Source organism: Phaethon aethereus (genome assembly GCF_964289735.1).
Source record: "Phaethon aethereus genome assembly, chromosome: 2".
NCBI classification, from domain to species: Eukaryota; Metazoa; Chordata; class Aves; order Phaethontiformes; family Phaethontidae; genus Phaethon; species Phaethon aethereus.
The window spans coordinates 105,670,552-105,695,988 of record NC_138582.1 but is presented as its reverse complement, the minus strand read 5'-3'; the positions used below and the strand labels follow the sequence as shown (position 1 = coordinate 105,695,988).

At 40.9% G+C, this 25,437-nt stretch overlaps 1 protein-coding gene across 3 annotated transcripts in view; it reads left to right on the top strand.

The window, feature by feature from the left end:
• Window positions 1-25,437, top strand: part of SLC66A2 (solute carrier family 66 member 2) — a gene marked incomplete at its 3' end in the record, with an annotated part of 66,992 nt that overhangs the window by 1,233 nt on the left and 40,322 nt on the right. The window contains exons 2-4 of one of the 3 annotated variants that reach the window (XM_081996790.1): window positions 8,532-8,665; window positions 13,858-13,915; window positions 16,255-16,289. In XM_081996790.1, coding sequence (XP_081852916.1) covers window positions 8,532-8,665; window positions 13,858-13,915; window positions 16,255-16,289 — 227 coding nt within the window. Of the gene's footprint in view, window positions 1-8,531; window positions 8,666-13,857; window positions 13,921-16,254; window positions 16,290-25,437 lie in introns of all 3 variants that reach the window. The other 2 variants (XM_081996792.1, XM_081996791.1) reach the window with 2 other exon arrangements.

Here is a 25,437-nt window from a genome sequence, read left to right as displayed (position 1 = left end):
TGGGAAATTACTGCAACTAGGAACAGCTGTTCTCAGAATATCCTGACTACAAAGTACTGCCTTGTAGTCCACAAAGAACTGATAGGTAACAGGCTACATCTTTTTCTTGGTTTCCAGTTTCTTTCTAAACCTTCTCCAAATCTTTAAGCATATAGACCTTCCTGGATTCTTCTACAGCAAAATGCAATGTGTAAGTGCTGTGCTGGAGTGGAGGAAACAGGGGACCCTCTCTTGGGACCACAGCTGGCAGTCAAACTGAGGAGTCGTCACTAGCTCAGAGCTACATGTTGCACTGGACCTATGTTTTCCTGGGGAGAATTGTATGGAGCAGCTGTTGGAAAAAGCAGAGAGCAGAAGGGAAATAGAGGAGCTGGCAGGCGAAGGAGAGGTGAAAAGCCTGAGCTGATAGTTTGAGAAATAGAAATTGTCTAATTTTTTGTTTCACTGGGAAGCAGTTGACACATACAAATGATTTGTACCTGTGTAGGCTCTGGTCATCTTGGAGCTTGGTGATGGCATGGAATGGCTTCACACGGGACATGTATAGGTGTGTCTGGCTGCAGGGCGAGCGTAAGGCAAGCTGCTGGCTTGTGGTACAGCCACTTCAGTGGGGAGATGCTGCAGGCATGAGCCTGCAGAAACCTTTCTGTCTGTACTTACAATGAGTTGTCTCTTTCTGGTTCTATTGAACTGAAAGACAGGAAAGGAGGCTTGCATAATGATAATTCAGTGTTCCCTGAGAGAGAATATTTTGCTTCTCTACTTGTAAAGATTAGGCATCCCTGGTAGCTCATTATAAACACCCGTAAGTCATGAAAGCAGCATTGAGAGTGGATATTATCCTTGGGCATATGGATGATTAAAGGAAGATGGCAGAGCAAGAGCCTCTGATTTCTGTGAACATGTTTAAAATGCACCCATAGGGCAGTTTTGCAATTCAATTTTTGTATTAGTTGTTTAATGTCAGCTATGACTGATGTATTATCTGGGACACAGCACTAGATAATTTGACATAACGAGCAGAATTATTTTAATTGTGTATGTAGTATTCATTGGACAGAATTAGAAGGTTTCTGTATGTTTTGTTTCAAACTTGTTGAATAATTTTGTCCATTCTTGTGCTGGAACAGAACTGCTCCTACAAGTAATTTTGTTTTGTGTATAATTTTTTCCCAATCTGACTTTCAAAGTACCAGTTGATAAGATTAGTCCTCTTCCCCTTTAGCAAACCAGTCCAGACCTTAATCTAGGTGTCTCTTTTGAAAACTTTACTGACATGTAGCTGCTGTTTTCAATTGTTTTAGTTTCTCTTCATTACCCTGGTTATTAAGCATATGATTTGTGCCAGATTCACCCCTCCTGACTTCCCCTCCACCCTGATCCAAAAATAAGTACTTAAAGTGGTAGACCTTAAAACCTTTCAAGTTCTAATGGTGTTGCTTTTCAGGCCTTAATTATTTATTAGAATGGCTCTATTTTTTTTTTTTTAATTAAACCGACTTCAAAGGCATTTCTGTAATTAGTTTCTGTTGTTACATCCACATTTTCCCTGAATTTCTTATATTCTTGAATTTGAAGCTTACAGAGTGGAATGTTATGTATTTCAGATGCATTGGCAACAGGAACTGACAGTTCCTACCTTTTATGCCATGTTTCTTCTGTACTTTGTTCACCTCAGCTGTGGGGGCAATTCCCTCATTTCCTACTTGTGAATTGGCAGATTCCACGTGTTCCTAGAACTGTACATTCTTATCTCTGAGCTTTTTTTCAGTTTTGTTGTTTTTTTTTTTTTTTTTTTTATGGTAACATCTGGTTTTGCAGTGGATGAAGTTTGACTTTTCATCTCCCCTCCAAATAGAGTATTTAGTTCCTAATCTTTTTGGCATGTTTTATGTATCAATAGAGTTGCAGCTGGTGTATTGCACTGTGACAATAGCCAATGAACAAGTAGCACTGCTGAGATCAAGGATAACAATTCTGATTCTAGTTTCTAGTTACCTGTTCACAGTTTTTCTTCCTCCAGTTAGACTGTCTCCAATGGTAAGCCATCTTTTAAAGTCAAGAGGGCTCAGTGCAATGCTTCTTCTCCTTGTCTTCCTCCCACCTAATCCCTTAGTTTCAGGGTGTGCTCAAAGAACTTCTGTTTGCTAGTGATGACAGTAACACATTATCCATTAAGCCATTCTCCATGCTTCTCTGTTTCACAGTGTCTCAAAATGTCATCTTTAAAGAGACATTTATGCATTCACTTATGTGTGTTTGGCCTTGCTCTGTTCCAGTAATTAATTATATGCCAGAACTTCGTGGAAAAGAAGTGGGAGAGGACTGGTCTGCAAGAATAAAAACTGCATATCGATAGCAATGGGCATGATTCCATTTTGCTTTGTTTACGCACACATGGCTTTTCTTTAGGAAAAAGAAAATAGAAGTTTGACATAGAAACTTGTGGTTCAGTGTGTTGACTGTATGTGAAGTCGTTAGCCCTTTTAAAGAGGATTCTGAAAAAAAAAAAAATTTGAAAAGTAGGCAGTCCATGCTCACAGCATCACACAATGGGGTCTCTGTTTACCAGTGTGAAAAGTAGATTTTGTGCTGTGACTAGCCTTGATATCAAGTTAGCTTTATTTTTAGTAACAATCTATTGTTACAATTTTATATAACGCTTCGAAGCAGTGTTTATTTTGGGGTGCCAGTGTAGCTGCTGGTCATGATTTATGGTTTATATCAGCTGCTCCTTTGTTCCAGTTCTTCTGCCACTGTCAGTACTGCTTGTCCCGTCTGTCTTCTCCAGACCCCATAGGTCATTATTTCTTTCTCTCCGCTCAGTTTAACTTCTGGACTGGTCAGCCCAGAGAAGGTCTGTGGTGTGGGCGAAGAGGAAGAGGCAGTGCAAAACTCAATGCCATTTTAATTCTGGTACATATGAGGATGCATGGTATGCTCCAGAAAATCTGATATCAATTTTTTTTCCCTCTGCAGTTTTAATAAAACACTTCATTACCATTTTTGTTAGCTAATGTCTTGCTGTACTTGCTAGAGTTAGCTCTGATTTCTTGTTCAAGACTGGTTGTTAAAATATCCAAGAGATACCCTGAGTCTTACTGATGCTTGAGCTTTGAGGTGGTTAATCATCTGCTTAAGCTGTCCTAGGCTGTTTTGAAGTTGTTGGCCGTCTTCAGAGTGCACCGTGGCACTTGAACTCAGTTGTGACCAATACGGACGTATCTGCTTGGTTCATGTGGCCTGCAGTTGGCCAGCCGGCTGGCTTTGCATTGTCATCATCAAGAACAGGAACAAGAAGGTGGGCGAGAGTTGTGTAATCAGTTGGGGGTGGAGGATGCAGAAAAACTTACTTGTGAGTTCTCCCTCTCTTCCCCCTCTTTCTCTTCCCCCTTTTTTTAAAACAGAGCTTATGATGAGATAAATTATGGTTTCTGTTAATATTAAAATTGGAATAAATAGCTAGAGAAAAGGGAACTGCAGATTTCTTGGAAGTTAGCAGTAGGCATTTTTATTTGTATCTAGAGTAAGTTCAGCCAAAAGTACTTATGCTCCCTGCTATTCCCAGAGGTTTTTAGGCCTTTTTTCAGTTTTGCAGTCCAGAAAATGTTCTATGTAATAGTATAATATGGTTTGTATATTTTCCAGGAAGACAGTATTCTTTCCAAAGGTTTTGAGATGCGATTATGTGGGCCACTGGCCTAAACCTCATACGGCAACACCATAGAAATCCAAACAACAGAAAATAAAACCATCCAATTTTAGAGTTGTTCTCACAAAATAGTTGCCTTAAGACAAACTGTGGAAACAAGTTCTGACAGTCAGGGAAAAGGTGAAAACTATGGAGTGTATTATTTTTTTGTAAAGGTAACCCTCGACCCATTTCGCATCAGTTCACTTGAAACAAAGCGGGTTCTGAAAACCGTAATGTCAGTAGAACTGGGAGCTCTCTGTGCCAGAGTCAGTGGGATAAGCTCCCTGTTATGACTAGAGGTTTACTGGGACAAGTATGCAGCTGGAGGTAATTTATAGGAAAATGTGGGACTTGCTGTTATCTTGGGGTAGTTTCCTACATATTTATTTATTCTGCTGTAACACCTACATTGCTACTTGTGGATCAGGTCCCTGCTGTCAGGTGTTGCTTTGGCTTCGGATAGTGGGTCAGTGATGTCTGTCCGTAGGACTTCTTGTGGGAAGGAGAAACTTCTCCTTTTAAGACTTCTGTTATTAAAATGAATCTTGCCAGCTTTTCCCACGTGGGGAAGGTGGGATGGTGCTATAAACCAAGCTGGCAGAGTGACTACAACTTTGAAAGATTGCATTACATATGGCCTGCTAGTGGAATCTTGCTCAGATATCGAGAGCAAAAGTGTTATGCAATTCCTCCTCCTTTTTATAAATACCAGAAAGCATGGATAAAATACGCTGCTCTTTTGTATAAGAAGCAAAGGTAAAGTGGGATTTGTATGTCCAAGTAAGAAGCTTGTTGTGTGTGATCCATAAAGCCCTGGAAGTTTACGTGTGAAGCAGAAACTCTCATATCACGAGATCCTGTTGTAAAACTTCCTGCCGATTAAACTCTGTAATTGTGTGGGCTGTCTTTCAAGACAGCTGCCACGCTGCTACACCAGGCTATCTGTCACGGCCACGGTGGTGTGTGCAGTATCCCGCATGCTTTCCATCTTGCCTATAATCTGTAACTTCCCAAAGAGCTGGAAAAGTCAACCCAGAGTGGTGAGGCCTGTAGTAACTTTGGTGGCTTCTCCACTCTTGTGGTGAGTGGAATGGCCTCTTGTGTGGCCTGCCCACATACGGGCAGGGGACACCAGCCGGCGGGTGGCAGCTGAAACTGCGTCCGGCAGCGTAGGAGGAAATGGCGTGGTCAGGGTGATGGTGATCTGGTGGTACCAACAGCAACCCGTTTCTTTTCACAGACATACTAGGAAAAGCGATAAGCAAACCTGTTGTGTTTGGTCTAGTTTGGACTGCTTTTGCACAATCGGCGTTTGCTGTTTTGAGTAGGCCCAGGACTGGAATAGCAGGATTATTGCAACAGGATTGAGTTGTACTTATGGAATTAGCTTGTTTTCTCAATGTCGAGTTAGTCTCTGCTCTGGTACTTCTCTTGTCTTCATCACCCTGAACATGCATTAATTGTTTTAAGGCTATTGAAATACTAATAAAATGTAAACCCCTCCCTTCCTTTATTTGCACATTTGACTGATACAGGAAAAAAGTGTTCTTTTGTTTTTACAGTATTAAGTAAACAGTGAAAAACTTTGTCTCTTCATAGTCTGACATATGAAGTCCGAGTTTGCTGAATACTGCAAATAGCACGGTTGTTTACTTTACATCGCATAACACTGTAGTTGTGGGGTGAAAATGCAGAATAATGGTGGTGACCCCCTCATCCCCAGGTCTTCAAAGTTGTTCTTTTCCGTGAGTCTGTTCTAGTATCCTGAGGTTCTTCATCTTCCACTCATAATCTACTTCAATGTTCCTCCCCTCCTGGCTCCGGCTTTGGCAAAGATAGGAATAACATCTGTGCAGAAAGTAAACAATATGGAACAGCACACTCCCTGCAGGGCTTGCATCTTGCAGTGCTCCTATCTTAAGCTGTCTTGAGGACTCTTAAACTGGATTATTAGAGTTGCTTTGGCCGGCCCGAATATCAATGCAAAGTAGAGTAAGCAGCTTGGAGTGGTATTTATTTTCATGATCCTGAGCAAAATCAGTGTTCTGTCTTTACTTCTAAAGCTTCAAGAACCTGATGGTGGTCATTGGCACTGGTATTGTCTACAGTCTTGTTGTCCAGATAGTGTGGTATAGTCCATGTCCTGTTTTGCTCTGCCTGTTGGTCTCCATGGCAGCTGTTTGATTTCCTGTAGATGTGACCTAGCTTAGAGAGTTGTGTTGTTTGTGAGATTCAGTTTGGGGCTTGGTGTTTGGGGACATCTATTTCACATGAGCATGTTTTGTTGTGTAACCCTTATTGTCTTTGGCTGGAGGGTTGTAAAAAAAAATCTACAGGTGTTGTGCATTTTTTGAAGTCCCTATAAAAAAATTCAGATTTCCAGTTTACCTCTCTTTCATGTTGCGATTTTTGTTTTACTCCCCCACCTCCACCCCCAGTTTTTAAGGGGTAGAGGATCTGCAGCAATTCTTCAGTCTTGTTTCCACTAGGGCTGTGGTGATGGCAAATTGTTTATAATCAGACAGCAGCTGTCCATGCTTATGTGTGTTTTTAGTGGGTGGATGTTTGTAGTGCTAGCAATACTTTTGTGAGGCACCCATTGCTGAATGGCCAATAATCTCATTGGCAGGGAGAAAGTAACGTTGCAGTTACCTGCACTGGATTTACCATCATAATAGCTTCTAGCTTATTGTGCTGTTAGCTCAGCTCCTCTTAAATGCATTGCTATGTTTTTACATGCAAATGCATTTGTAATTAGGGATGGTTTTTCTAAATCTGATGTAAACGGTTTTAACTGCTCTGTAATTCTAAGTAAGTCTTTCCTTTTTTTTTTTCTTATTCCCTGAATAACAGACAAATGTACTGAATTCTAGTAGTTCAGGAGAACTTGGCCACAGTCAGCAGCACAGGGTGAATGAACTTTGGGATCATGGGCATGGGGCATAGGCCAGGCCAAACTTCTGTTCTTCTCCCCTGCATTTTTTCCCTAAGTGCAGTGAAAGCCTTATCCAGAGCACACTCTGCCTGTGATTACATGCATCGGTTGTGTTCTTTATTTCCTTCCTCATAGCATCCTCCACATTTGTTACGATAATGGCACTCGTGTGATCCATCACAAATTCATCAACGGTAGAGAGGAAGGGGGGACAAAGGTACATACAACTGCTTTATTCCAGTGGCTACTGGTGGTGTCTTTGGCAGTAGTGTGAGGGCTTAAGGTGTTACTGTACTTTTCCTTAACTGTATGCCATTAGTCAGGAAATACTCAGCTGTTCTGCACAGGAAGATTTCCAAGGAAGATAGCCAAGGACTTTCCAGTCCCTCTCCTGTTCCTTATTAGTTGACTCATAACAAAAAATACTCTTTGGTGAAATGGCTGTAGTGGAAATGTAGTATTGTGTGAGAGAGTGTGATGGTCAGCCTGGTTAGTTTTTGTGAACATGGATCTCTGCCATGAAAGTAGCCTAATAACATAAGAAATTATGTTTTGCCAGCATACTATAAAACAGGAACTGTCAAGAAAGGGGGCAATGGTTGCCATGCCTGTGAGACTGAGGTCTCCAGAAGCATGATGTGCTCAGAGAATGGCCTTAGTAACTGTGCTGTGAGGAAATTTAGAAAGCCTGTGTGCCTCACAGTGCAGGCTGAAGTAGCTGGGGAGCATAGCAATGTGTTTTTGCCAAATCCCTTTCTCAGCATCTCCATCTTCCAGGCATAAAACCTGGTAGAACTGAGCACAGAGAAGCAGCTTACCATGATGTTCATGCAGCCTTCCTATTGTAAATCTAATATACTTTGAGGACTGCACATGAAAAGCTTCCAGCCTTTATCCCTAATGCACTTATTGAGTGTGTCTGGTGGGGGTTGCTGAGCTTTCATCAAGTAATGCAGGAAGAGGAACTTGGAGCATCACTGGTCTTCACCCACTGAAGGGTCTCATTTTCCTGTGCCAGAACCTTGTGCAATCACATAAAGAGTAAGCTCTTCAGTCAAGACTGGCCACAGTCCAAATTTCACCTCTGTGTTACGTGCAGGAAGGGCTCAGTACTCCCCACCAAGCATCATCTGTGAGCAAGCAGAAATTAAATTGGGGGAAGGGCAGGAGAGGAAAAATTATGTATGTTTGGTTCCCACATCTTTTGGACTTCCTTACTTCCCCCAACTTTGGTCCAAATTAGACACAAATTGATGAATTGATTGTGTGTTTTGCAGACCTGGTCTTTCCACTCAGATGTCTAGAGGCAGAGAAGGCAGAAAAAGCATAATACATCCCCCCTGCCCCATAGGAAGATGTTACATTAAACCTAGCAAGCTAATAGATTTGGGTATTTATTTCTTTAATAGGGCAAGTGCTATTGTTTTTGTGACCTCACTTTCAAAATGAGAAATTGAGAGGTAAGTTTTGCACAGAAGTCCTTGTGAAATCTACAGAGCGTTTATGTGGAGATGTGTATCTGGTCTGGTGTCTCTGTACAGCCTTGACTCTCTACAGCCTTGACCACTCAGTGAATCTGCTTCTCCTTTCCAAATAATAGTTTGCTGCTAGCTTTGGAAACGAAGACTTAGGTTTCTGGTTTCAGAATTTCTAGGATCGGTCCACAGGAACGTTGTAGTAGGGTTTTCAGATACTCCCACAAGAGGATTGTGACTCTGAGCTACTACTGTATGTGCGTTTAGATTTGGCTGGTGACTTTCTCTTCCTCAGCCTTTCATACTTGTTACTGTTAGGATTTCCTTTTTCAGGTGCTTAGATGGATCAAAGAATGAAAATAACTGAGTACAACACTTGTCATGTTTAAGATGTTTCATATATTTTCTTTTCCTTTCTGTTTTTTAGGTTTGGAAGGCGTTTTGAATCCCCTCTTTTGTGGCAAAGCATTATCATGATCATTACTATGTTACTGATGCTGAAACTGTGCACTGAAGTACGTGTGTCCAACGAACTAAACATAAAACGCCGCTCTTTTGCAGGTTAGTGACAGGAAGTGGCTTTTGCAGGATAAATCTTTTTGAAAGCCTGGTGTGCTGTATTTTGGACAAAGGTTCTGTCTGAATTGCAATCCAGTCTCCTTTCTTGATAATTCAGTGTAGTGATTCCTGAACTTCTTTTTTGAAACTTTTTTTCCCGGATAAATATGTAAAGTTGTAGTTTTATTTCAAATGAGTCTTGGTTCCGTGTAGAAATCAGAATTCTCCTTAATATTTCACCTCACACCCTGAATATAGAGCTGGCTGTTATGCTGTTGTGCTAGTCTGGTGGTTTTTTTTTTTTAAAGATCTTGGCCAGATTAAGAAGTTACTTTCTTCAGCTGTGCTTTTTACAAGGTTCTTAGGTATGATTGTACACTGTTACCTGAAATTTTATTTTGCAACTGCAAACACTTTTGTACCTAATTTGTTTTCTAGTTACTGAGTTATTGGCTGTCAAAATAGGAGGTGCTGTCATATCATAGTTGCAAAACTATATCTTTTTGTATACCATTTCCTTGGGCTTTAGTGTGGGATTAGTTGGGATTTATGGGAATTTTCACATACCTTTTATTTTGGTTATTTGTTAACTTTTAGGCATTGATAATTTCAGTCGGGGCCAGAGCATTATCCTTTATTTAATGAAATGTTCAAACTTTCCACAAAGTCCCTGCTTTTTTTCATAGATAAGAAATATGAGAGGGGTAGCTTTTGTGTTTCTCTCTCGACTTTGACTTACACCATTTTATGTTACAGCTTATTACCAACAAGAACTGAATTAATGCTGTCAGCTTTTTGTCAGTTGTTTTGCCAATACGGATGTATAATTTATTCTCTCCATCTGTTCTCTTCCTTCACTCCCTAATAATTGAGGATCTGATCCAGTTCCAGATATCCACAGCCATCATTAGAAGGCAGCAGCTACTGGCTGTGCAGTAGGGTAATTTAGCTAATAGCTGAGGAAGCTACTTCCATTCCCGCTCATTGCGGAGTGTAGTGTGAAGCTATTCAGGTAAGTGAATTCACGTGGAAGAGGAGCTGCACTCCCACTCCCAAACACAAGCTGCTGTGTTCACAAAGGTTGTTAGTCTGGCAGGATGAATGACTTAAAAACTACTTTCAGCCAGATTTAGCAGCAGTTAAAATCAAGGAAGCATTTGTGAGAGGCATGTATGCTTTCTCCCTCCTTTGCTCTCTGTGCTACATTTTGTGAAGTGGCAGAAAGGTTTCTCTGTTTGCCTTTTCTGAGGGGAAGTTACCTTTGTGCACAGTTACACACACACACGCACTCTTGTAAGCTCCTTCAGTGACCTTTGGACGAAAAGGGAGGTTATTCAGTTTAATATATAGCCCTCTTTAAACAACTCTCCCTGAAAGACACAGTCTCCTAAAGGATAATCAGTCTTCTCCTTACGAGGTAATGGAAACTCTTCAAGGCTGTGTTGTGTTATTTGATCCTCCTTCCTGAAACTCAGCTTGTCATGTGTTTAATTAGCTAGGGAGACTGATTTTTACCTATTTGTGGACCTTACTTATTTATTTTCGTCAAAAGGCTTGCATCCTCACACAGACTTTGAGAACAGCTAAAATATTTTTCTTACCTGTGGTTGATTTTTAGTAAGGCCAACTATAATGTGATGGCTCAGAATAAACATACAAATGCATACAAAACTCCTTTCAAGCAAGGCAGAAAGACAGATTTGTATTTCAAGCACCAGATGAGTAGCAGTGAGATCCGTGTTTCTAATCCTACTCCTAATCTTACCTCTTAAGTTTTATGGAGATCCAGGCAAGCTGATAAATCTGTGTACTTACTTTCTTTCCTCATAGCTTATTGGGGCAGTGACAAACTAGGTTTGAAGTCAGTGTTCTTGATTAACGTTGCAGAATCCTGCAGGGAAAGGGCACAATTTCTGTATGATAATATTATTTCTCACATGGCTAGTCTTCAATTTAAACATTTTTCTTTAATTTCTATCCTCCCTCTGAATGTTGCTGCAAAATAATCCAAAATATTTTGAAAGTGAATAGACCAGAATATTTCAGTGGAAGGGATTTTGCTGTTTTCTTGTATTACTATTAAATGTGGTATTTCCCCCGCCACCTCACATTAGTGTATGTTTACCAGTGTGTTTTGAATTATGTGGGAGTTGCCTTTTTTTCCCTTTTGTTTTTATTATCCTCACAGATAAGTGAGTAATATAAGTAATATAAGTAATAACTAGTTCAGAAGGAATATCCTTGAAATTTCTTGAAGCATTGAGGAGCAGTCTCTCCTAATCCTGACAAACTTGTTCTGTATTCTCTAGCCTGTTTTGTGGTGTTACTGGGTTAAAACACATATTAATAGCAATTCAGAACATAGACATAAATCCATCCAGGTGAAATGCTTGTACTTTTCATTTACAGGGTAACAATCATAGTATGAAAAATAGAGTCTTCCTGGACTCTTTCCAGTAATGTTTGATTATTTCTTGCAGGGTCTATATAAAGAACTTAGTAGGAAACTTGTATAATAGAATCACAGAATAGTTTGGGTTGGAAGGGACCTTTTAAAGTTCATATAGTCTAACCCCCCTGCAATGAGCAGGGACATCTTCAACTAGATCAGGTTGCTCAGAGCCCCGTCCAACCTGACCTGGAATGTTTCCAGGGATGGGGCATCTACCACCTCTCTGGGCAACCTGTGCAAGTGTTTCACCACCCTCATTGTGAAAAATTTCTTCCTTACATCTAGTCTAAATCTGCCCTCTTTCAATTTAAAACTGTTACCCCTTGTCCTGTCGCAACAGGTCCTGCTAAAAAGTCTGTCCTCATTTTTCCTATAGGCCCCCTTTAAGTACTGGAAGGCTGCCATAAGGTCTCCCTGGAGACTTCTCTTCTCCAGGCTGAACAACCCCAACTCTCTCAGCCTTTCTTCATAGGAGAGATGTTTCATCCCTCTGGTCAATGTTGTGGCCCTCCTCTAGACCCGCTCCAACATGTCTATGTCTTTCCTGTGCTGAGGGCTCCAGAGCTGGATGCAGGACTCCAGGTGGGGTCTCACCAGGGTGGAGTAGAGGGGCAGAATCATCTCCCTCATCCTGCTGGCCACACTTGTGATGCAGTCCAGGATATGGTTGGCTGCCTGGCCTGCGAGTGCACGTTACTGGTTCATGTCCAGCTTCTCATGCACCAGTACCCCAAGTCTTTCTCGGCAGGCTCGATCCCTTCATCCCTCAGCCTGTCTTGATACCGGGGATTGTCCTGACACAGGCACAGGACCCTGCACTTGGCCTTGTTGAACCTCATGACATTCACATGGGCCCAATCCTTGAGCTTGTCCAGGTCCCTTTGGATGGCATCCTGTCCCTCAGGTCTGTCAACTGCACCACTCAGCTTGGTGTCCTCTGCAAACTTGCTGAGGGTCCACTCGATCCATGTCATTGATGAAGATATTAAACAGTACAGAAGATAGTAAACAGTACTTTTCTCTCAGTTACTTCTCAATTATGGGAGTCTCTTACTCTTGCAAAGTGAAAGTAAGTTGAAAGTGGCAGAGCCTATCTTGTGCTGCTGCTGACTTCTCTGACTTTTTGTTCTGGGTACATAAACTTTATTCTTCAGTTACATGTACTGATTGAAGAAAGGGTAAGTCCTCTTTATATATCCAGTCTTTTTTTTTTTTTTTTTTTTTAAAGTTGGACTGTATAGCCTGTTTTTAACTGTTCTGAATTGGAAAAGAAATCCCCCAGACAAGCAAAGAAAGAAAGCAACAAAAAACCCCGACTTTGTTTTAAAACTTCCAATGATAGGGCACTTCTCTCTCCTGAATATGAACACTTTGAAAGCTATGTGAAGGAATCTTCAGATGAAATCGGCATGCATGAACAATACCTCCTCATCTTTCACTTTAATTGCATCTTGACTGCTTTAATGCAGATCTCCTGGTACTATTGTTGTGGTAACAATAGCTCTCCTTATTCATTGCTCACTTTTAAATTGGTATCTGTGCAGCTGTATGTATGCTGTGTTGTTGGCTCAGTACAGGAAGGCTCAAGGTTCAGTGGTAGTTTCTTTTGTTATAGTTGGTTTTGTTCAAAGCGCTGTATTATTTCTGGGACGTGATGGTGCTACCATGCATGCGTGTGCCATGTCTTGACTTGAGAAGCAAGAGGAGGTGAAGCAAGGTGCTCAGAGATACAGACAGCTAAAAATAATCGGGTTGCTTTTAAAAATGTTGGCAGGCCAGAGCAATCTCTTCATATTCTTGGAGAGATGGACACTCTACAAAGAACCCTCTTTTTCTTTCCCCAAATAAGCTTTCCACCTCTTTCCAACAAAGATTCCATTTCAGTTATGCCCAAGACATTGTGACAGATTTCAAGCACCCTGAATGTATGAACTATACTGAAAACCAGTGGATGGCATTTGTTAAAAACGGGTTCTTAGATGTCTCTTCTTATTGTAGTACAGCCCAGGCTCCTTAAGTAGAACATAGGCTCTTGAGTTCTTACATGAAGATGATTTCCTCTGGTCATTCATCCAGTTTTGTCTTCCTTCCAACTGCTGGTTGTCTTAACCTGCTTTATAACTTGTGTCTTATGATAGCACCCTTGAAGAGCTCTGTTTTTGGCACTGGAAAGTACTCTTGCATAATACATGGTTTTCAACTAGCAGAGGAATGCTAGAGTGAAAAAATTTAGCATGCAGAATGGTTGCAGATGAGGTCTACTCTGCCCTTCTTGATAGGACTGGCTTAAGCTCAGGCTTTTTGAAACTGTTTTAGAACAGTGTTTTCCACAGGAGGCAAGACAACTGTATTGTCTTAGCTGATTATATTTACATATCTAAACACTCAGTGTTGCTGAGGTAACAACTTGTTTTCTCTGATCATGAAAATTATATAAAGTAAGAGTTAAGCTGTCTGTTTCACTGTTTTTAAGCCTTCATTTTCTCCCCCTAGGTTATGCATTGAGACGGTTCTGGGATTTCCTGCTGCTTGACCCTATCTTAACATTACGGGGTGGGAGCCTTACAGAAAGCATGGAGGCTAAAATTTCTGGCATGTTTTGTTTTGGCTATGATTTTTTTTAATATGCAAAATGTACTAACTGACTAAACTGTAACTAAAAGACCCACTGTTGCATTTAATCATAAAAGTCTGTTTGTCTTTCCTTCCTTCTCCCCGCCCCCCCCAACTGTTTTTTATGTAGCTGCAGATAGTAAGGATGAAGAAATCAAAGCACCTCCCAAGAGATCCTATCTGGGTATGTACTGTACAAACCCATTCTGCATGAGGTTGTCTTCTCAACTACATATTTCATGCTTCACTACTTTTTGTAACCATTTTTAGAAATGACTGCATGATCATTTCTATAGAGAATGTTTGCATTACCTTTTCTTGAGAGACTAAAACCTGGTGCATGACTTTTTTTTTTTAATTTTTCTCTCCCCACGTTTAACTTTCATAGAGGAAAAGATGCTTTCATCTCTGTTTCAGAAACCAGTTTTTTGAAGATGGTTGAATTCACCACATTGTGTGTCTCAGTGGTATCTTCCTTTTTCCTTCTCCAAGCTAGAGAAGCAAAATATTGTATGATACATGGATCCATCTCCTCAGAGCCATATTCATCCTCTTCCAGCTCTGACTCTGGAGGAAACTGTGAAAAATAAAGGAGTGTCTTTCAACATTGTTCAGAATGCTAGATAAGAAATTTCCCGCAACACTTGATGTTCAAGTAAAATGCCTTCATCCTTGTGAGATTTCTGTCTTGTTCCTCTCTTTCATTAGAGCAGCCTCAGAATTGTTATTTGTGAATTAGTAACATTTAATGTGAGAGCTTCCAGTCTTCAGTTTCAGAATTGGAATCTATGTTCTTTAGTTTTCCCAAGGAAGAGGAAATATTAGGTGCAAACCAGCTTTGTAGTATTTTCAATTCTTAGTAGTTTGGAAAGACAGTTTTCGTCAAGTAATGGGAATTTTGTTTTAAATTAGTTGGGGTATTACATTAAGGAAGTTACACCAACTAGAGACACAAGTTCTCCAGAGTCAACTTCTAGACTGATATTAATTGAACTGATTCAGAATCTCACATTGATACTAGTTATGAATTCTTGAGTTAGTAAGGGGTCAACTGAAGAAATACAGGGTAAAGAAGAATATTACTGGTGCAAAAGGAGAGTGTCTACTTCTATATTTGTCAACACACACAGTTAATTAAACTACAGTTAGCTCTAAGAAACACTAACAGAGAGTAATATTAACCTGAGTGCTTTCTTGAAGCTGTAAGACCATTCCTGCTAAGGTTAAACAAACTGTCTTTTAATGATTCACCTTCTAGGTCTCCCCTTGCAGATGCAGGGGCAAAATGCACGCTTTGGGAAATTTACCTTTTTTGGTGTGATACCAGTATTTTGCAAAGCACCTTTTCCTTTTATGTTTTAAAAATTTTTTTTTCTGGGCTTGGTAGCAAATTGTTTTGCTTTTCTTTTTGTCTTTAATTCTAGTTTGTAGTTATTCTCACTGGCTTGCAACACTAACCAATGGAGTGTAAACTTCAAGCAGTCCTGCCTTCCTTGTACCAATATTCTTGTTGTATTCAGCAATGCTTTAGTTACGGTGTCGCAGCTAGAAACAGCTGTCTGCGCTGCTAGTTATGATTGAGTGGATTATTCAAAAATGCTTGAAGTAGTTAAAATTAAACAGAAATGAGTAACTTAATGTGACCTTTTACTCATGTCAGATTTTATTTTCTTGTCTTTTTTTGGTTAAAAAGTAATTTGCGTGTTTGAGAAGCATAAGTTTGACCTTAAAAAGTTGAGGTTTGTAGAAAAAAGCACCATACCTCTTAATCCAACTGATTTAAGTCTGAAACATTTGGTTACTAAATGTTACTTGAAGTTCATTTTGGAATTGCTTAGCCAAATGGGATGAATTGACGTATCACTAAGGAACATGACAGTCTTACACTACTGCTCAGAAGTTTAAAGGCTGGGGTGGGCAAGTCTGTTGAAATGTGATAATTCTTACTTGTGTAAACAAATCAGAAATGTTTTGAGGTGCTTGTGTATAGTGTACATGCAGAAATATGTCCTGGTGGTTTAAAGGGTGGGATGCATAGTGCTTTATGTCTCAGCATAAAGTCATACTTCAACTTGGAGAGGGCTTAACTGAGCTATGTCCTGCAGTGCTGTGTTTTGCTGCAGCTCTGGGGAAGCTCTCTTAGAGGTTAGGTAAGAGGAGTATTTGCCATGCTTTCATGTGGCAGTGAATTCTCACAATGTCTTTTAATGAGTTTTGATTAAACTTTTGTTCAAGAGGAACAAATTTGCTATCTAATTTCCCCGTTTATTTCAGTGGTGTAAAAAAAATGTTCTTCAAAATGTTTTTCGGCTTCAGAAACTGTTATATTACTTTCTTTTTCCGGTTACATAGTAAACGCTCTGTATCTTGCATTTGTAATTGAAGACTGACTATCCATGAACACTGTTTTGTTGTAGAACTGTTGAACCATTACTCTGAAAATGTACTGGTCTACCAGTAAATTTCAGGTGAACTTATTAGATAAATACAAAGGCATATGTATTGATGCCTGTCTTTGAATGGGAACTGAGCTCCTGCAGTGCTCCCTGGGATTGCTTTTAAGTATGTTTTATTGTCAGTAATCCAACAAACCACTGAATGCCAGTGTTTTTCCACATGTTATCTGAAAAAGCCCTTATCTGGCATATGACCCTGGAAAACTGACTTTCTAGCAGTCAGTGCTGAGGGGAGTTGAGGGTATGGGAGAAGGTTGCTGCAGTTTCACTGACCTAAGTAAAATAAATATAATTTACAGTGTGGTGTGTAGAGTTACCCGATTTCATAAAGAAATAAAATTGTTCTCTTTTTCTAGGCTAAGGAAAGATTAAAAAGGATTAAGTAGCTCCAGTTCTGAAGGGATCATGCTTTATCCCCTTTGTTCTCTAATGCAAGTTCTACTTAGTGACTGTTAGCATTTGATGGCTACTGCTGAGGCTGAGCAAAGCTGCAGTTGAGTGATGTTTGTGTTTTTTTTAATGAGATGTTTTAGAACAAATGTGGATAAATGTCTTAAACCGTTACACTAAAATAGACGTTTCCTCTCTCTCTATATATATATTCTGAGCCCTGTAAGTGTTTGAGGTGGTTGGGGCAGAAGTAACAAAATGCTAAATGAAGCATCGCTCCAAAGAGGCTGTATCTTTTGAAGCTGTTTAGAGTGGTCTCATTGGTGTGGCAGGCAAGTCTCAAAGTGAATGTGACTTGTTTGATTTTTTCCAAGTAGATGTTTAAACATTTTGAAGGACCCTTGTGGTAGATCACAAGGATTTTCCTTCCTTCTCTGAAGTTGGTTTTAAAACTTGCCGTATTACTGAGCCCCGAACCTTGCTTTTAGCCCAGACAAAAAGTTATCCAAGTAATGTTAAGTTACTTATACCAGTAGTAACAAAATGACAAAAACTTAGATTCAGGAAACACCTGTTGCAAAAATATTTAAAACTGCCTTTTTTTTTTTTTTAGGGGAAAAGATGTAAAATGTCTGTGCAGTTAACTGCACAGAGCTAGCATCTGCGTAATAATGAAGAGAAAATAGTGATGTGAATTAAGCAGATGCATTCATCTGCTACACGGTTTCCACTGGCAGTGTGACAGCCTGGTAAATAACTCACACGTTCACATCTTCTTTTGTCTGCTCTCTCTGCTTAACTCAGGGCATCAGTTGGCTTGTAAAATATTAAGTGTTGGCATACTCTAGAACAGCACTAACACATTACATGTGACACAAAGCATGTAAACTTTATTTAATCAGCTCTCAGGCTACCTCTGTGCAGAGTGTTTGGTCTGTTTGGGTTCAGCAGGGGTGTCCGGCTTGCAAACGTGCAGGTGTGCGCTGTGATTTTCCACATGTTCAGTAAATAACGTGCACAACGTGCTTCTCTGTCCAGCCCCGCTGTCCATCCTGAGCAGAACAGAAGACCGAGCAGAGACACCATTTCCCTTGGCTGGTTGTGGGCAGCACTTTGGTTTCTTTGAAAGTGTGTGACTTTTACACCATGCTCTCTAGTAGTTGAATTCCCTGTACAGCTGCTGTGCAGTTAAATACATAATAAAAGCACAGTTGTTGCTGGGGTGCAGCTGCCCCCACCTCTGTGCATAACAGCACGTGGACTTGAAGGGCTTTAGATCCCTTCTTCCCAGGACTGTATGTGTCCTTGTTAGACTAATGTCACAGTGCTTCTGTTGATCTTCTGGGGAAGGTGTCCAGGAAAGGGGGTTTTAATAGTATCTCTGTGAGAAACTAGGATGCCAGTATATTTTTTTTTCTTTTTGTTTATTATTTTGTTAATTATATATATAACTTAATTAATAAGTTGAGGAATTTGGGTTTAATTTGCCTTAGGAAATGGCACTCTGCTTCATCAGCACTTTGGTTGTACTTCTCTGTACGGTGGGAACGGTTATTTCCCCTCATCTTTCCTCTGCATCAATATTTAGACCTTTTCAGGAGACAAAAGAGAATAAGAAATGGAGGTTCTAAGGATGAAGTGGCAATTTTCAATTTGTTATAAGGGAATACTTAAGTTGAAAACTGTAAAATCTTTGTTGGGTTTTTTATACATAATTTTCATTTCTTCTTAGTTGATGTTACAGATGAAACAAAACAGAAGTCTGGAAAGATAATTTGTCTATCCAGGTATGGGTCTGTGCTGGAGGCCTAAGTTACTATTCAGGTATTTCAGAATAATTCAGTCCAGATAGAACACTATTAATTTTTTTAAAGGAATTTACAAATCTTTTGCATACTGAATGGATAACTTTTTTTTTTTTAAACTACAGATGTGATAGAGAGAGGGAATAGTTTCATTAAAAAGTTGGTGGTTTTGTTTTCATGGGGAATTTATGTTTCCTGACCCATTGCAAAACCAGTACTAAAATACCTTTTCTTTCAGAAAACTTGAGAAAAATGGATGTGGGTCAGTCTGTTTTCTAGGGCCAATGTTAAGTTTCTCAGTAGATACTGTTTTTCAAGCTTCATTGTTCCATTTAGTGTAAATCTTTCTTCAGTTCCTCAAGTTAAGGGGCCTTGAAATGAAAAGTTGTACTGTGGCCTTTTCTGTCCTGTTGAAAAGTGTTGGAAGTCATTCAGTAGGAGGGCATACCTTTTTGCAGGTGTATCTAGTATTATTCAGAAGTTATAAAAGGAAAGAATAAGTTTATCTACTTAAATTCTATATTCCGGAGAGATGTTTTCCTTTTAGAAGAGACAGCTGGGAAGGGAGAAACCCAAATAATAGTTTTGAGGCCTCTGTGCAGCTATGATCCCCCCTCTGGTAGTTTGCCATTTCCTTAACATGGGAGACCCAGAAACACACACACGCACCCCCCAGGGTGAGGTGGTAGGAGGAGGCCAGTATGTTTGCTGCATGCCTGTGTGCTTGTTGCAGGGCGGAACATGGAGCTCTGTGTGAAAGCAGGTTCCTGGCTACAGTGCGATATTGGCTTTTCTTTTATTCCCTGATTTCCCTATACTGGAGGCAGCTGGGCCACGTGGCTGTGTGTGGGAGCAAGGAGGGGAGAGGGATGCTTGCGATAAATCTGTCCGTGGACTTAGAGATGCTGTGGTGAGGGGTCCAGGTGGCAGGTCTCTCTGGGAATGCACGGCATGTAGCAGGTTTGTAAGTGAGAGACAAGTGGTGAGATGCATGAGAGTAAAGCTGATCACCAGCTGTTTCTTTTTGTGGGAGGCATGGACGAACTCGGCAATAGAAGGGGGAGAGACTGATATTACCTGCATGAGTGATACATAAATTATGAGGCAATAGTTTCCAATTTTTAAGCTGATTTCAGATTTATTTCTCCATTTGTGAATTATAGACATAAGGTCAGTAGTTGTAGTAAAGCCACAGTAAAATAACACACCTGTCCTTGTGTTGTGGTTTTACCCTGGTAGGCAGGTAAGCCCCACACAGCTGCTCGCTCAACTCCCCGCAGTGGGATGGAGGGGAGAATCAGAAGGGTAAAAGTGAGAAAACGCATGGGTTGAGGTAAAGACAGTTTAATAGGTAAAGCAAAAGCTGCGTGTACAGTCAAAGCAAAACAAGGAATTAATTCATTGCTTCCCATGGGCAGGCAGGTGTTCAGCCATCTCCAGGAAAGCAGGGCTCCATCACGCATAAGGGTTACTTGGGAAGATAAACTCTATAACTCCAAACATCTTTCCTTTCTCCTCCTGAGCATGCTGCTTCCACTTTTTGTGATCACTTGATGAACATCTGCGTAAAGGCCATTTGTCTAGACTGATTAAATACCAATATTACAGTCATTTTTTGGACATCCACGAATTCTTGCCTCAAATGGTTTGTCTTGAGTTTCCTCTTGGAGAAAGGTAGGGTGATGGAATGTGGTTGATATCCAAAAAAAGGTCAGTTCTTTCCAAAGACCAAGAAATGCCAAGGACTCATGTCTAATCCTGCTTTCTGGTTTATTAGTACGTGTGATCTGTGGAGAGCATGTTACTTCATTGCTAGCACATGGAATCTTCTTTTCAAGTTGCAGTCTGAACTGTGCTGACTAACAGTATCATGCTGACTTCTTACTGGGTCTGACTGTCATGTGAAAGTGGAGTGACATGTATCTGCCAGGTAAGGAGCTCTTTTGACTGCTGACCTGCCATTCTCTTTGTGTAGGTAGCATAATTCAGGGAAGAAGGGGGTCTTGTTTGGGTGGTAGTTCTTGATCCTATTTCCAGAATTTTAGTTAGCACAATGATGGTTGAATGGGTTCCTGCTGAATTCAGGCATTGGATTGGAACTTACATATTTTATCGTCTTTTGAGATGAGACTCAGATCGGTAGGCAGAGAGGTAGTGTCCTTTAAGAGACTACTGCGGGGGGGGGAATGTTTATCAGCCGTGCAAGCTCTTGTGCAGGTCTGAAACAGAAGCAGTGAGCTAACAAGCTCCATTCAGTTTGGAAGCAACTTTTCTCTGAGTTTAAATTGTTTATTTTATCAGTTAGACCTGTTAAGTGAGAAGTATAGTTGCCACCTGTCAGGTCATTGTCCCCTGTGGGACAGAGAATGGGATAAACATCCACCATGGAATGTGGATGGGTGAGTTGCATTTCAGGAAATATTTTTAGCATGCAACAAAGCCAACAGTTCTAGAGTGTCTATAATTTTTGATAACTTAATGAATTTTAGTTTCTAGGCTTGTCATTTGGCAACTGGACAGAAAAAAATTCTTCCTTGAGGCTTTCACTCAGAGATCAGAGATGGCATCTTTGACAATGAAAACTTTATCTGGCTGGTCATGTTTCTCTCCTTTGAGTTTGTATGCGGGAGTTGGTGTATAGTGGTTATTTCATATCGGCCTTGTGGAAAACATGTGGCTATTTAATACACCGAATGAAATATTTTACATTCAGTGACAGGTGTAAGTAGCATCCCTGGACTTTGAGGGCTGTATTAGAAGGGTCATTGTAAAAAGTTGTGTGGGGTTTTTTGTGTTTGGTTTTTGTTTGGTTTTTTTGTGCTTGTTTTTTTTCCAAAAAGTTTGAGAAACTGAAGCTGTCACCCACAACTTCTTTTGGTTCTTAAACTGAAACCTCCAAACCCTTGAGGGCTGAAGGGATTATTCTTCTTACCTCATGCATAATGTGGGCAATAACATTTTGCTTGTATGTTATTGTAGTACACACAGTAACTTGTAGTCAAAATGGTTCATAATCATAGTTTAAAAATCTGTCCATTGTTGATCTGAAAGGTCCAAAGTACCACTTGGTAAAGTGAAATATCCTCTGGTTTTAAATTTTAACAGGTTAGCTTTGAACAGGAGGCTGGAGGAGATGTCCAGGGCTCTTCCAATATAAGCTACTGTGGGATTGTAAGTAAAATATTCTGCCAATGGTTTACTGTAAAACCACCACATGTAATTTGAAAATACAGTCCTTTTGTTGCTTTTACTCACTTCTCCATTTCAGAGTAGGATATATATTTTATTAGCTAATGAAGAATACTTCTACGGTAATCAGAAATACATTATGTTCTTAATTTTGTCAGCTGTATTAGTTTTGTAATATTTTGCATCACACATCTTAATTCATCTGGCTCCTGTCATTGGTGGTAATCAAGCAGTATGCATCTTCTCTATCCCTAAAACGGGGAGTCGAGAAGCAGGTGTTAACATGTGTTTACTAGTGATCAGAGCAAGGAACTTGGAAGACAGTGTTATGTTTTTGGGGCTACCATGTTTTAAAATTATTATTTGGCTCCCTGTAAGTTTCAGTTTACAACCAGTTGGGAAAATAGCCAGCCAGAGACTTGTAAAATCTCAACTGAGTCAGAATGAGTTAAGACATTATTTGGTGGTAGAGCAGTATGTTCAGACCTGAGTTATGGGCCGTCTAACGCTTTCTTTTGTACCAGGCTTGCTACTGCTTTTGAGTGGCTTCAACATGAAAATGGAAGCAGGCCATTCTTTTTATTTACTTCTAATGTGGTTTACAGTGCTTGTGTTCATAGTTTAAAATGATCTGCCAGGTTGAGTGTAGCAACTGAAGGCACCATGCCTATCCTGAAAGCCTACCTTCTACGAGGAGGAAGAGCTGGCGGAAAGGTGGTTGGGTGGGGATGGACAGACAGGGTGTGGATGCACATTAGGTAGAGTGAGCGAGGCTCGTACAGTGGGGAGACCTTTCCTTTGCCGTGCAGCATGAATGGGTGGATGAAGGAATGGATGCTCCATCCCTGGAAGTGTTCAAGGCCAGGCTGGATGGGGCTTTGAGCAGCCTGGTCTAGTGGAAGGTGTCCCTGCCCATGGCAGGGGTGTTGAAACTAGATGATCTTTATGGTCCCTTCCAACCGAAACTGTTTTACGATTCTCTACCATTCTGTGAAGCACACATGGCAGTGGGTAGGGGAGCTGGGAGGGAGGAGTGCAGCTGTTGTTCTCTCAGCCTCCCTATATTTAAAAAAAAAGAAAAAAAGGTGGGTAGGGAAAAGAAAAGGCCTAATCTGCTACCAAGAAATTCTAATTTTATCTTAAATTGAGGAAAAGCAGTCTTTTAACACTGGGAGAAAGGAGAGAGGTGGTAAAGGTGACTCTCTAGCTTGGCGGGAGCAATAACACCAAGAGGTATCACAGGAAGCAAGGCTCACCACTGTGTTCCTGGAGCGTGCTGCTTGGGGCTCTCGCTGGCCTGTCGCCCAGCTGTAGTCTTGTGGAAAGAAGACCACTTAAACAGGTTCTGTTAGAAGAACTGTGCGGCGGCAGAAGCATTACTTCTGGCACAAGTACCGCTTCTAGTCGGTGGTGTGGTGGGGAAATACACCTGTGAATAAAATGCGAATTTTGCTTGTGCTGCCATGTATTTCAACTGGAGGAAGGAGAGCTCATAGCAATATCTAGCCACATGAGGGTGCTCTTGGGTTTCCAAAGCTGCTGAGCCACTCAACTGGAACCTGGGAGAGGATTCTGATCTTGCTTTTAGGGCTGCGGTAGTACTCGAAGAAGTGGTGAATAAACAGAGATTTTGAAAAAAATCTTTTCCTTTGTGGTGGGAGCCAGAATAATTAGTTGTTTTAATAACATCAGTGATGAAAAATTTAAATGTTCAAATACAGTTCATTTGTCTGCCTATCCTGTAGATCAGGGAACACGTGTGCAGCAAAGCTGCGGCTTCAGTTTGATAAATATGAGAAGCTTTTGCAGTTGCCTACTTCTTGAGCGTGCCACATGCTATTGTATACTTGGTCACGACTAGATCCACGTGCTGAGATTTGTTCTTTAAACAAGGTCACAGAATAATGTGGCTTGCAAGGGACCTCTGAGGTTATTTGGTCTATTTCCCTGCTTGAAGCAGGTCCGATTAGATGAGGTTGCTCAGGGCCATGTCCATGTGAGTTGTGAGTATCTCCAAAGATGGAGATTCCACAACCTCTCTGGCACCTGTGCCAGTGTCTGACCATCCTCAAGGTGATGAAGTTTTTCTTCCATCTAAGTGGAATTTCCCCTGTTGTAACTCATGTCTATTTCCTCCTGTCACCATGTGTGTTCAAGAAGACCTTGCCTCCATCTTCTGTACGCTCTCCCCTTAGACAGCTGTAGGCAGCAAAAAGCCTCCACTTCTTAAATCTGAACAAACTCGGTTCTCTTGATGTACACCATTTACCTCAGCCCTTTAATCATCTTGGTGACCTACCACTGGGCTCATTCCAGTAGGTCAATGTCTGTCTTGTACTTGGGAGCCCAAACCTGAGCACATTACTCCACACACAGCCTTGTGGGTATTGCATAGAGAGGAATAAACACTTCCCTCCATCTGCTTGCCACCCACTTGCTCAACTGTACAGCCCAGGAGGTGATCTGCTGTCTTTGACATGAGGACACACTGCTGACTCATGCTCAAATTGTCTGCCAGGCTACCCCCCACTAGTCTACACAGCTGCTTTTCTAGGGAGTCAGCCCCCTGCACCTGCACTGTGGTGTGGGGTTACTCCTTCCCAGCTCTGTGATAACTCTGAACTTCGTGGTATTCCTGTCAGCATATATGTCCAGACTAAGATCCCTTTGAATAGCAGTACTGTCCCTCAGTTTATTACACGCTTACCCTGATTTGGTATCATTCATGAACTTACCATCATCCGGGTTGTTAATAAAAGATGTTAAAGAGTGTTGGCCCTAGTATTGATCACTGTGGGCTGCCTTGTAACTGGTCATAAATCATATGTTTTTCATTTGAGAGGAAATTCTTTGAGCCAGATGATCCAGCCAATTTTCTACCTTTTTATTGTCCATTTACCAGTTGATATTTTGCTGATAAAGTTACAGTAGGAGACTGTCAACAGCCTTGCTAAAGGCACTGTAAACAATGGTCACTGCTCTCGTTGTTAAAGCCAGTCATCTCAGAATAGAAGGCAATCAGTTTTGGTCAGGTGCAATTTGCCCTTGGTAAATCCACGCTGGGTGTTCCTAGTCACCTTCTTGTCCTTCATGTGCTTTGAAATGGCTTCCACAAGGACTTCGTCCATAACCATCCTAGGGATGAGGTTAGGCTGACTGGCCTGTACTTCCCTGAATCCTCCTCCTTGAAGATAGGTATGATTTTTTTTTTCCTTTTTTTTTTTTCTTCTTTTCTTGCCCTGCCTGGGAACCTCTCTGAATCACCATGACTTTTCAGAGATAATAGAGCAGCCTTGCAAAGACATCAGCCTGTACCCTCGACACCCTCAGATGCTTCCCATCTGTGTCTCATGACTTGCATAAATCCATCAGTCTAGGTGCTCCCGAACTCATACCTTCCCTGTTCTGTGGGTATTGCCTCACTCCCTCAACCTTGCTGGGAGGGCTCAGGAACTGCAGGGGGCAGACCTTACTAGTGAAAGCACATCAAAGCATTACTGATGCAGGAAGGCAACAGGTCAGTTTAAAGCCGTGGTGAAAATTAGTTGTCTAGCTTTCATTGTGATACCCTAATTTGCTGCTTGTCTGATGTCTTTCAGTTCCTGTAAGCAAAACAGGTGAGAAGAGAAACGATGGTTTTCTAGATGATGGCCAAGTTGCCAGTCAGTGCAAAAGGTATAAATAATGAAACATTTAAAGGGTAACTCAACTCCCCCAAACCTCAGAATAAACTTTAAAGCTGAGGTGGTTTTAGTTGTTAGTGCAGATGCATTGATAGTTCACTCCCCACCCTCAAGTGGTTTGTAACACTGGATGGTATGGTACGTGCTTAAAGAAGCACGGTTGCCCAGCGCTGCCTGCTCAGACATA